The sequence below is a fragment of the Bufo gargarizans genome, chromosome 8, assembly GCF_014858855.1.
Source record: "Bufo gargarizans isolate SCDJY-AF-19 chromosome 8, ASM1485885v1, whole genome shotgun sequence".
Taxonomy (NCBI): domain Eukaryota; kingdom Metazoa; phylum Chordata; class Amphibia; order Anura; family Bufonidae; genus Bufo; species Bufo gargarizans.
Window position 1 is genome coordinate 152,710,198 of NC_058087.1, and position 12,496 is coordinate 152,722,693.

At 43.5% G+C, this 12,496-nt stretch overlaps 1 protein-coding gene across 1 annotated transcript in view; it reads right to left on the reverse strand.

The window, feature by feature from the left end:
* CLEC16A (C-type lectin domain containing 16A) overlaps positions 1 to 12,496 on the reverse strand; it is a 280,950-nt gene that overhangs the window by 221,905 nt on the left and 46,549 nt on the right. Inside the window, exons 9-10 of the mRNA XM_044302863.1 lie at positions 10,928 to 10,981; positions 3,619 to 3,732 (exon numbers count right to left, since the gene is read on the reverse strand). Of these exons, the coding sequence (XP_044158798.1) occupies positions 3,619 to 3,732; positions 10,928 to 10,981 (168 nt within the window). The remainder of the gene's footprint in view (positions 1 to 3,618; positions 3,733 to 10,927; positions 10,982 to 12,496) is intronic.

The window sequence follows — 12,496 nt, forward strand, 5'->3', positions numbered from 1 at the left end:
ATCAGCTATTTATCCCCAGGACTGTGACTGGAGGAAAGAAGGTTTGTACACAAACATAGAAGAGGATTCTTTACGGTAAGAGCAGTGAGACTATGGAACTCTCTGCCTGAGGAGGGGGTGATGGGGAGTACAATAAAGGAATTCAAGAGGGGCCTGGATGTATTTCTGGAGTGTAATAATATTACAGGCTATAGCTACTAGAGAGGGGTCGTTGATCCAGGGAGTTATTCTGATTGGAGTCGGGAAGGAATTTTTTACTCCCCTAAAGTGGGGAAAATTGGCTTCTACCTCACAGGTTTTTTTTGCCTTCCTCTGGATCAACTTGCAGGATGACAGGCTGAACTGGATGGATGTATTTTTTCAGCCTTATAAACTATGTTACTATGTTACAGTTCAGTGGCCCCTCTGATTCCAAGTATCTGCAACAAAGTGAACACATGTTAAAGACATTTAACATAAAAGCCGGCACTAGCTCTTGTGTATAACTATTTTAGTTGATGATCCATTTAAGTGTTGGTTGTCTCCTTCCTTCAAACATGGTTAATATAATATAGTCGCCATTTTCGATCATGCCTCTGGATTTGCTCAGACAGAGGGGGTAGCAAGAGAGAGATCAATGACATACAACTGCTGTCCCCACACCCTGCAGTGTATCATATCTGATGCAGCTTCAACCCGTCTCCCCTGCCTCCTCCTTGTGATGGGCTTCTCGACGTCAGCTCTTACTGAAAGGAGGAGAGCAGTGTGAAGTTGCATCACATAGGAATACAAAAATTATAGGCAGGGGAGTTATATAAAGGCCCCTTCACACTGCTCAATGGAACAGACGATGGTCTGGGAGGAAGCGTTCCTTCCTGACAATTGCCTGCTGTTCAGTGGAGGTGAAGAGCTGCGATCTCCTCCACAGTATGGGGAGGAGTGAACGCTAATGCAGATATAGAATGATTGCTTGCTGGCAGCAGAGTACTGTTTAGACAGCACAATCTGTTGCCCACAATTCCACAAACAATAATTTAGGTGACTGCACCAATGACCTATTACCAGATGAACTGGTGTTTTGCTCATTCATTGGATAACCTTTACACTGGCAGATTATTGCTAACAAGCGTTCATACGTACTAGCTAGTTAAGGCAGAAATGCTATGGTAAAGCATGCATTGGACTTAGGGTCACACTGGAGAACACATGATCAGGAGCCAAAAATGACAGCTCAGTTACATGCGTGCATTTTGAACCCTTAGGGCTCTTTCACACTTACGTTGTCCGGATCCGTCATGTACTCCATTTGCCGGATCCGTAACACCGCAAGTGAACTGAAAGCATTTGAAGACTGATCCGTCTTCAAAATGCGTTCAGTGTTACTATGGCAGTCAGGACGCTATTAAAGTCCTGGTTGCCATTAGTAGTAGTGGGGAGCGGTATACTTACAGTCCGTGCGGCTCCCGGGGCGCTCCAGAATGACGTCAGAGTGCCACATGCGCATAGATGACGTGATCCATGCGATCACGTCATCCATGCGCGTGGGGCGCCCTGACAGTCACTCTGAAGTGCCCCGGGAGCCGCACGGACGGTAAGTATACTGCTCCCCACTACACTTTACCATGGCAAACAGGACTTTAGCGTCCTGGCAGCCATGGTAACCATTCAGAAAAAGCTAAACGTTGGATCCGGTAATGCGCCGAAACGACGTTTAGCTTAAGGCCGGATCCGGATTAATGCCTTTCAATGGGCATTAATTCCAGATCCGGCCTTGCGGCAAGTGTTCAGGATTTTTGGCCGGAGCAAAAAGCGCAGCATGCTGCTTATTTTCTCCGGCCAAAAAACGTTCCGGTCCTGAACTGAAGACATCGTGATGCATCCTGAACGGATTTCTCTCCATTCAGAATGCATGGGGATAATCCTGATCAGGATTCTTCCGGCATAGAGCCCCGACGACGGAACTCTATGCCGGAAAAGAACAACGCAAGTGTGAAAGAGCCCTTAGATGAAAATAAAAAAAGGCACTGCACACATGTGCAAAAATACATTTCCAGGGGTGCTTATTTAGATAATGACCAAAGGGAATGACCAGGTAATGACCAAAGGGAGATCAAGTCCAGCAATTACCTTGGACTGGAAAAAGAAGGTCCAAATGGTTGTCAAGAGGCTTAAAAAAAACATTAATTTCAGTGGTATATTGATGATTTCCAAAAGGCAATTTATAAAGCATCTGACAGGGTCTGAATAGAGAAGCAACATAAGGCAAGCCATTGGATATCTGAAAAAGTTGTACTGGTAACATGATAGGGAATAGAATTAAAGGGGTTGTCTCACTTCAGTTAATATGAGGCACTTACTAATGTGTTGTGATTGTCCATATTTCCTCCCTTGCTGGCAATATTTTTTTCCATCACATGATACACTGCTTGTTTCCATGGTTACGGCAACCCTGCAACCCATAAGCAGTGGTCATGCTTGCACACTATAGGAAAAAGCATCAGCCTATGCGCACTCTCACGGTCCCGGTTACCAGAGAGGCTGGCGCTTTTTCCTATAGTGTGCACGCACGACCACCACTGCTGGATTGCAGGGTGGTCATAACCCCTGGAAACAGGCAGTATATAATGTGATGGAGAAATGAATAATCCCAGCAAAGGAAGCAATATGGATAATCACAATACATTAGTAAGTGCCTTGTATTAATTTGCGTTACATGATAAAGGCCACTTGCTGAAGTGAGACAATCCCTTTAAGTTTACAATTTGCCCAGATGGTAAGATAAGGTCTGAAGCAAGGCCACGGCGAGGGGTTGATCGATGAAATAAAAACTTGCTCATTCAAAGAGCCTTTACAGGGTTGAATAATAGATACTACGATCGTCTGTCCCCCCTCCCCATACACTTTACTTTATGTTGGCAGCATATTCCAGGTTTACACAGGAAAATGAGCTGCTGACCATGGAGACAATGTGTATTTCTGTATAAGTGATCAGTTAGTCAGATAATCACTGGCCTGATTACATGGGGAAATGGTCAGGAATTAGCAGTCTTATGAACGCTTGTTTGGCTGAACCCTGGTCCCTACCGACTATGTTCCCTAGTAAGGACGATATGGTGTTGTCACTACCACAAAAGTGGACTTCTGATATGCACGGCTAAAAGCAGAGGTGTAAGAAAGACAATTAGTGTCTCTCCTGTACCTCGGTACATACAGATCACTAATACTGCCCAGCCGCTGAGAGTCTTTCCCATTTAGATTTAATTTGCAGCAGAACAAAGGCGTCTCGGCCGTTTCCCAGTGCTGCACTGCAGATCTTCTCCATAATACACTCTTGGCATGCTACAGTAAGCCTGGCCTCCATGCCCTTTCATTCTTTAATAAGCATTTTTTTACATTTACTGTAAAGTATGTGGAGTAAGTGAAATGAGAGGATTAAAATAAAAATGAAGATAAACAAATTCACCCGGCTCGCTGCAGAGACTTCCTGCGCACTAGCAAGAAAAGGCATTTTGAGAGGATATTGGAACAGTCGTGTCAATGACATTACGATATAAATAAAACCTACATCACATATTGGTCACAGTACAGTACTTTATCAAGAAACTACATGCTTGAAGAAATATTGAGGTTTCCACTTACGGAACTTCGTTGAACATCACGTTCTGGTTTAGATGAAAACATAGAGAGGTCGCCGTTTAAGATGACATCCGCCAGCGAGTCCACCAAAGGAGCATAATGTATTGTTAAAAACACCTACGTGGGGAAAAATGATAACAAGATAAAGAGAACATATACAGCAATTACCATATGTGATGCCTCAAGATACAATGGCCTTAGGATACAACATTTTCTGCATACAACGGTCTTTATAGCTGCAGCTATAACTCACCAGACAAAGCCTCAGACTCCAACCAGTCAAGGCCACTAGTTACCAGCTATTTCCCACTGTGATATGCAAGGACCCGTTTTATGTCTTCGCTTATTTTTCTTAAAATCTTAATTTTCTCTCATTTTGGATGACCTTTTGGGGCTTTGGATTCCATTACTCAACTTACAATGGTTTCAACACACAATGGTTGTCCTGGAACCAATTAATATTGTAGCTTGAGGGACCACTGTAGCTATAAAAGGGATAGAAGGACGGTGTAAATCCTTAGCATCCCATACTTACAATTCGGAAGCGTATACCCATGAATTTATTTAATTTTGCCTCTGAAAGGGGTGGTCACATGAAGGCAATCCCTTTCCATATGTCCCATCAGCACACAGAGGAGGGACCTTCACTCAGGACCTCTCCGGACTTTACCTAGCCATCTATGCATTACGTCGGACATTCATTTGAAGAAACACCATATAACGTTACATTGTGGTCACTGTAGGGTAAATGTCTGGCCAGGGGTTGGAGTCAGACCTTCAGAGATCAGCTAACTTATAAGCCCGCTACTATCTAAAATAAATGGGCTGTAATCAAGAGAACCATTAATAAAAGTTTAGTTCAAAGTATAAGGACAATTGTAGTTAGCAAATTTGAAGACATCTGATATCTATCAGCACGGGGTGGACTGGCCATAGACGATACAGGGAAATGTTCCAGGGGGCCGCCCGTGGCCTCCTCATGGCCATCAGCTGGCTATATAACAATCCTATGCTCTCCGCATCAATTAATGGGAGGAACATCAGGTACTTATCCACCTGGTCAGCGGCCGCAGATGCCCTCCTGAATTTAACTATATCGCCAACCTCAGGATGGTTGGCGATACAGTTGAATACTGCAGCAACGGCGGCAGTACTGTGTGCTGCACTGTGATATTTGATTCTGCTGAGGCAGGATTTTGTGCTGCACTGTGGTATTTGGTTCTGCAGGGGCGGTATTTTGTGCTGTACCATAGTACTGCTGCCACTCTTACTTCTGTTTTCCCTGCCTAGTTGTGTTGCCCATGTCTTCAGTCAATTTGAACCCACCTACAACATGAGGCCACTTTTTCTCCCTTTTTTTTTTTTTCACGTCCACTTTAAGTTCGCAGTCCGCTAGGTCTATCAGTGAAGTCAACCGAAGAGCCCTTTATCTACAATATTAGTACAGAAACCACATCGTCTTGTTTGAACCATGTGCGCTTACATAAATACACCCATAACCCACCAAAATAAAAAAAGAACGTTAATCCTCACTGAAGGTTGATTAATACAAATCATTCCCCAAATTCATGTCTGACTATGCATGTTGGTACTCAACAAGATCTGTACTTCTAAACCCATGCTTCTACATCTTTCACTGATGAGTGCTTGCAGGTGTGAAACAGCTGTACAAAAGCTGATAAATAATAGCCCTGTGTCTAAAGGAAGTGTCTGTGCTATGCTTCAGAGCTTCCAGTTGCCGATTTTGGTCAAATAAGCAAAAAGGAGAAAATGTCATGTTACCAGCTACTATGCAAATGCCTCCTGTTCTAAGAGGCCCTTGCTGTATTTTGTCACTGAAGTAGAGCATTTGAACACTGTGAAGGTTTTAAAAGCGCCCCTCCAGTCCCCTCTTCCACCAGCTTCCCAGACTACTCTCGGCACACTGTGTCCTCGTAGTCTTTAAACACGGCCTCTTTTTTATGGAAGAATTCGAAGAGCGCCTAGGGCGGTATCTTAAACTCCCACAGCACAGTGTGCAGAAATAACGAAAAACGTCATGAAGATGGAGACTCATATTAAGGCTCCATTCACGCGTCCGCAATTTAGTTCCGTAATTTGTGGAACGGAATTGCGGACCCATTCATTCCTATGGGGCAGCACGATAGGCTGCCCGGACACGGAATTGCGGTTCCAGAAAAAAATAGAACATGTCCTATTCTTGTACGCAATTGCGGACAAAAATAGAACATGTCCTATTCTTGTCCGCAATTGCGGACACGAATAGGCATATTCTATAGTGCCGGCAATGTGCGGTCCGCAAAATGCGGAACACATATTGCCGCTGTCCGTGTTTTGCGGATCCGCAAAACACGTTGCGGACGTGTGAACGGAGCCTAATGCTACTGCTGCCTAATAAAGAGATCTCAGAACCCGAAAAGATGTTGGATATAAGAACCAAACAGATAACCATCCAAGATCTACCGTACTGAAGCTATATGAGGAAGCACGCTGATCTTATTCCTTTATCTTCTTCCACAAAAATCATTTTCACGGAATGACTGGTGTCTTATTAAAAGGGTTTCTGTCACCAGATTTAATCCTATTAAGCTAGCTGACATTAGCGATGTGCTAATGTCAGCTAAACCTAACTAGCCTAGTCCTACTTTTATCTATGCCCCCGTTACGCCAGAAATTGAACTTTTATAATATGCTAATTAGCCTCTAGGAGCAGGGGGGGCGTTGTTCCTGCTCCTAGAGGCTCCGTTCTCCCACCTTTGTCGCCTTCCTCCAAGTCCTGATTGACAGGGCCAGGCAGCGCTCGCATCGGTCTGCCAGCCCAGTGCTCTGGTGAAATCTCGCGCCGTTCAGCATTCGGTGAGAGAAAGACGCTCGCAGGCTGCCAGCTTTCTCACCGCGCCTGCGCCGAATACTGAACGGGGTGAGATTTCACTAGAGCACAGGGCTGGCAGACAGATGCGAGCGCTGCCTGGACCTGTCAATCAGGACTTGGATTTCTGGCGTAACAGGGGCATAGATAAAAGTAGGAATAGGATAGTTAGGTTTAGCGGACATTAGCACATCGCATCACATAGCTAGCTTAATAGGGTTAAAACTGGTGACAGAAACCCTTCAACCTTCTCTGTCTTTTTACTTTCTATCATAATAAATATAATTATTTATAGCATATAACGAAGTGTTAATATTTATTTGAGGAGCTGTAAATGTCAAGATCTATCTACTAACTGTGACAGCAGAAGGACACAATGACGATAATTCCAGATGCAGAAAGGAGGTAACGTGTGCAGGGTAGACAGCTCTCTGATGTATGGGTAAAAAAGAAATGGAGATATACCGCCCTAATATATCCTGTGTCACATATTCATGCACCTTCCTGCCAAGGACAGAAGAAGGACACCGCCGGCAGTTTATTTGGTTTATTTCCGCTCCTCGTGAATGCAGTTTAAAAGGGTTTAGGTGGCCTCAGAGGGCATTATTAAGCGGATCTACAGAAATACTCCAATTTGCTAGCAAGGATAGCTCTTTCAGAGGTTTATAAGGTCAATTCGTATAGAAACTTAAATGCTTATAGGGCGTCAGGACAAAGCACATTTATTTATTTTAAGGCAAGACTTCGAACGGGATGGGCTCCAAATGCTGAAAGCCATTCCAGTAATGCAAAAATCAATAAAGTCCCATGTGCTAAGGGTTAAGGAGCAGGGATGAATAATAGATACTGATATACCTGAGTCTGGCAGGGCGCAGTTTGTTGGGAATCAGTTCGGTGTATACAAGGACTACAAATGTTGTACGTGTGTGGAGGACGACATGGAAGGGTATACTCTTCTTCCAGCATTTAAATGGTTCGGGCTGGTTCACACAAGGACACGTGGTGGAGAAACCCCTCGACTAGCTCACCTAAGGAAGCATTTCAGTGCAAAAACACATCCTGCGCTCGGTGCGATAGCAAGGTGTCACCAATTAACCCCAGTCGCTTGAATGAAGCGAGGACTTCTAATTATACAACGCCACAGCTACAGGGGAGATGACGCGTAGTGTAACGAAGAAAGTAGTAATCGCATGGAGCTCTGCCTCCTCTTCAAACATCTGATCGTCGGGGTAGGGCTGGAACAATTACTCGACACCCAGAAAATCCTCAATGCAAATTTTTTGCATCGAGGATTTGTTTGTACCATGTGACCACGGAGCATGAGTGAAGCGCTTGCTATTACTCACCGCCAGCCGGCACCGCACTATGACCGGACGCTGTGTGTCGTCAGGAAGACAGTGCAGTGCGTGAAGAATAGGATGGAAGAGCTGTGGAGTGTCGGTGGCGCCCCCAGCAGGAAAGGTAAGTATCTGATTTCACTGGTGCTTTGGCACTGATGGCTAGGAGGGGGAGCTGATGGCACAGAGTACTGATGGAATGGGGGACGGATGGCACTGGGGGGAGCTGATGGAATGGAGGAATTGATCGAGCTGAGGACTAACGGCAAGGGGGTCTGATGATGGCATGGGGGGGGCTGATGAGTTTTAATCATGGAAAACATTCTTTTAATTATTTTTTTCAGATTAATCGCTAGAATACTTGATTACTAAAATAATCAATAGCTGCAGCCCTAGGCGGTGGTGAGGGGCGTCCGACCCCACAATCAAATATTAATGACCTATGCAGAGTATAGTTTCAGAAAGCCAAATCCAGAGACTTTCTTTTTAAAAATCATCCAAATTTTATTTAATCTTCTGAATAAAATTAGCAGTACAGTAGTAGTTCACCCATGTCCTACGCATTTCGGACTCCTTCCTGAGTTCTTGTCCATGGTATAATACAGGTAAATACTATTTTAAAGCAAAAAGGGTTACACCCTGTCATTACAGAAAAGGAACACATCAGGCATGAAATACAATGGATATTGTGGTGTAGCCAAAGCATAGGCAATGTGCTACACCACAAGGACAAGAACTACTACTGTACAGCTAATTTTATTCAGAAGATCAAATCACAGTTGGATGATTTTAAAAAAAAGGCTCCGGATTTGGCTTTCTGAAACCGAGCAGCGCAGAATCAGGGTGGCTGAGTTGGAAGTTGCTGCGCATGCATGCCTATGTGCACTCCCACGGTCCTGGCCACCAGAGAGGCTGGTGCTTTTTCCTATAGTGTGCAAGCACAACCACTGCTGCTGGATTAATACTTGGGTTAAGTAAAGTGATACGTGAATTTTCAGATTTTTCTGTCTTTCACTGCATATGTATTCTGCATTTTTTTCAATAGGTATTCTAGACAACTTGAAAATCAAACAGAGCCTAACAGAAGTCAATACAAATATACCAGCGCAGTAACAATTCTGTAAAGGCAGCAATATCAGTGGTTTCTGTCTGTATGAATTAGGTTGCAAAACTCTTGGATCATCCTGAAGAGTTCACCGCTCATGGGAACTCTACTTACTCATACTACCAGCATTTATTTTAGAAAAAAAACACAGCACAGTGTTATTTTAGGAAAATTATTAACTGGGAAATATCCACAGGCTGCCGGTATAATTATGCTCTCCGCTAACTACCTTCTTCCAGAGAACTTTGATATAATCAGGAACAGATTGTCCTGGTGCACAACTCACAATTACAGGGAAGTTTCTAGGTGGTGCTCAGCTGCCTCATCCATATTATAAACTGACGGATCCTGCTGACAATCTAATGTGTATGGGGGTCTCCCGACTGTCCTTGAAGGCAAACACTGGGGAAAGGAGTATCTGGCTTGTTGGTTTTGTCCTGCTAGGAGATAAGGCACTGGCAGAAGTATCTGGCCGGGGTCTGCTTTCCACTTGAATAAACTCTGGTGCTGGATGGAGAAGAGCGTGCAATTTTATGGGGCGGTATGAAGGAGGTGGTGATTATGATTATGAGTGCCTTTAGGCAGCACAGTGGCCCAGATTTACTAATCGTAAAGATGGAGTAATCTTAGACAGGCTGCCTAGACCTACGCAGGTGCTTCGGCTGGATGATAAATGTTGGGCAGGGATTTTGGTTATTTATTTTACTCTGTTCTATAGTCCTGACATATTCCGCAGCACTTTACACACATTATTATGGTTTGGTGTCTCCAATGGAGCTGACAATCTAAGTTCCCTATCAGTATATCTTTGGAGTGTGGGAGGAAACCGGAAAACGCGGAGGAAACCCAAGCGAACACGGGGAGAACATACAAACTCCATGCAGATGTTGTCCTTGGTGGGAATTACCCCTGGAAATAAGCAGTGTATAATGAGACAGAAAAATAAATCAAACCAACAAAGGAGGCAATATGGATGATAACAATACATTAGTAAGTGCCTTGTATTAACTTTCTTTACATCCCCATGTGCTGAAGTGAGACAATCCCTTTAATCCTAAAAGACTTTGATATGGGCAGTAGTTCTGCAGAATCCACAGACTGGAGAAGCCTTTTATTTATCTCAGTCTTATTTTTGTAGTAAAATAGTCAGAAGGTAGTAAGTATACTTTGGTTAAGTAAAGTGATGTGTGAATTTTCAGGTTTTTCTGTCTTTCACTGCATATTTATTCTGCATTTTTTCAGGAGTTACTATAGACAACTTGAAAACGTATGCAGTATTAATCTTCCGGCTCTTACAACAGTGCCTCACTGATACACTACACAAATCAATAGTAATTGGTATACTACTTAAATAATCAATATCTACAAAATAAAACGTACTAACTATACCAAGAAAAATCGACACAAAAACAAATCTTAAAAGGGGTTGTCTGGGCTCAGAGTTGAACCTGGACATAAGCTATCCTCCTATCAATTATACTGTATGAGTGAAGCATCAGAGCATTTCTAGCTCCACTACTCCGCCTTGCAGGACAAAGGCTGTTTGTTTGTCAGTATGCTAGGCGGAGACTTCCCCCTAGCAGTGATGCCAGTGACGTCACCGGCACTAATGGGAGGTCTTTAGTATTGCTTTAGCCTATAAAACAGCCTAGGGCAGCGCTAAAGACCGCCCATTAGTGCTGGTGAAGTCACCGGGCTCACTGATAGGCGGAAGTCTCTGCCTAGCATACCCATGAGAAGCCCGGTACGTCACCGGTAGTAAAGAAAAAGCAAGATGCAGAGCAGGGCAAGGGGGAGCATCGGAGCTAGAAATGCTCTGAGGGTCCACTCATACAGGACAAATGTGTGACGGGGAGCTTACGTCCGGGTTCAGCTCTGAACCAGACTGGACCACAGATTGTAGCAATACTACAGGACATGCACAATGATCTATTAAAATTAATTACTTTTAAGGAGACTCTTGTAAAAATCAATCATGTTTTCCAGCTCAGAAGAACTTACCTGGGACAAGAGGTACAAGGAAACTTGAGGACTTATTCTCGGACGGTCTGTCGTCTAAAGGTTTTAATAAAAACACAACAGAATAATTCTAATTAATAATAAAATAATATGATCTCCAGTTTTATAAAATTTCCAAGAAGACAGCAGGATAGATTAATATGGCCACCTCTTCCATACAGTTAACGGGGTAGGTCCAAAAAAACTAAATAGAACAGCGAATGTAATAAAATTTAAAAAACACACAGTAGACACCTCTTGAAACCCCAGCTGCTCCAGCATTAATGCTTTGGTGGTCCCCCGCAGGTCTTGCTTAAAATCCATGTGAACAATACAGCCATTCAATAGTTTTAGGGGGTCAAATGCCAAACTTAAAGTGGCCATACACATTAGACAGAAGTTGGTTGATAATTGAACAGTAGTTGTATCATCTAGAGAATGTTCCGGTCACTCACACCGCCACACACATTTTAGTCCATATTGGCCATTGTAGTCAATCAAACTGCTCATACAGGTTCCATAAAACTGGGCAATGGACGAAAGATCTAATCTATCATTGGTCGACTAAAACAATCGTTTCTTGTTTAATTTCACCGACGAACAGTTGTTTTGGTTGAAATCGTCAGTTTTGATCGACTTTAGACGAATGTGTATGGCCGCCACCTTTAAAGTCCTCCCTGCAGCATTTATGTAGCGGTATGCCACATGATCACTCGCAGGATGTAAAGGATTACTGGTGAGGTACCACTGGGGCACAAGTGCTGGAGCGGCAGCCGTTTCAAAAGGGGAGTACTGGGCTTTTTTCTTTTTTACTTTATTACATTAGAAGCTATTTTCTGACAACCCTTTTAATTATCTTCGGTCATACTAATTCCTTACTGTGAAGAACTGACCCTCTGTCCTGCCACACATTTTTTAAGATTCCTGAAACAACTGATATATGTGACCTGCACTTCAGTGCACCAATCCAGCGTCTATCCACTCAGCATGCAATGTTTTTCTGTCCGGCGCTATTTGGCATCCGGCATCACAATTGATGCACTGGTTATAACTATTCTATCCAATGGAAAACTATGGGATCAGTTCTGGCTTCAGTTCAACTGCAGAGTTTTCTGCTTCACACCAGAGGGGAACTGAACAGGATCACCGGTCATAAGTGAAGGGGGCCTATGACTCCTGCCTTACATAATAAAACAACATTTTTCATTTTTTTTTACCATGGTTGTGGGCAGAACAATTAAGCCTTTTACGCTATTGTGAGTATGAAGAAAAGAAAACTGACATTACATTTTCCTACCAACATTAAAGAGGACCTTTCCCCGCCCCTGACATGTCTGTTTTAATAGCTTCATATATTCCCCACGTACTAACAATTATGGAGCATCTATTCTTATGTCTGTATGTTGTGCCATTCCTTTATTATTTCTACTAGAATTTATGAATGAATTGCTAGCAGTCTGCAGTAAGGGCACAGAGGGGAGGTACCTGCACAGTCTGATTGGATACAGTGAGTCTGTGCACACCCCCAACTGGTTACCAGCCCTCTGTACCCTTATTGCAGACTGCTGGCAG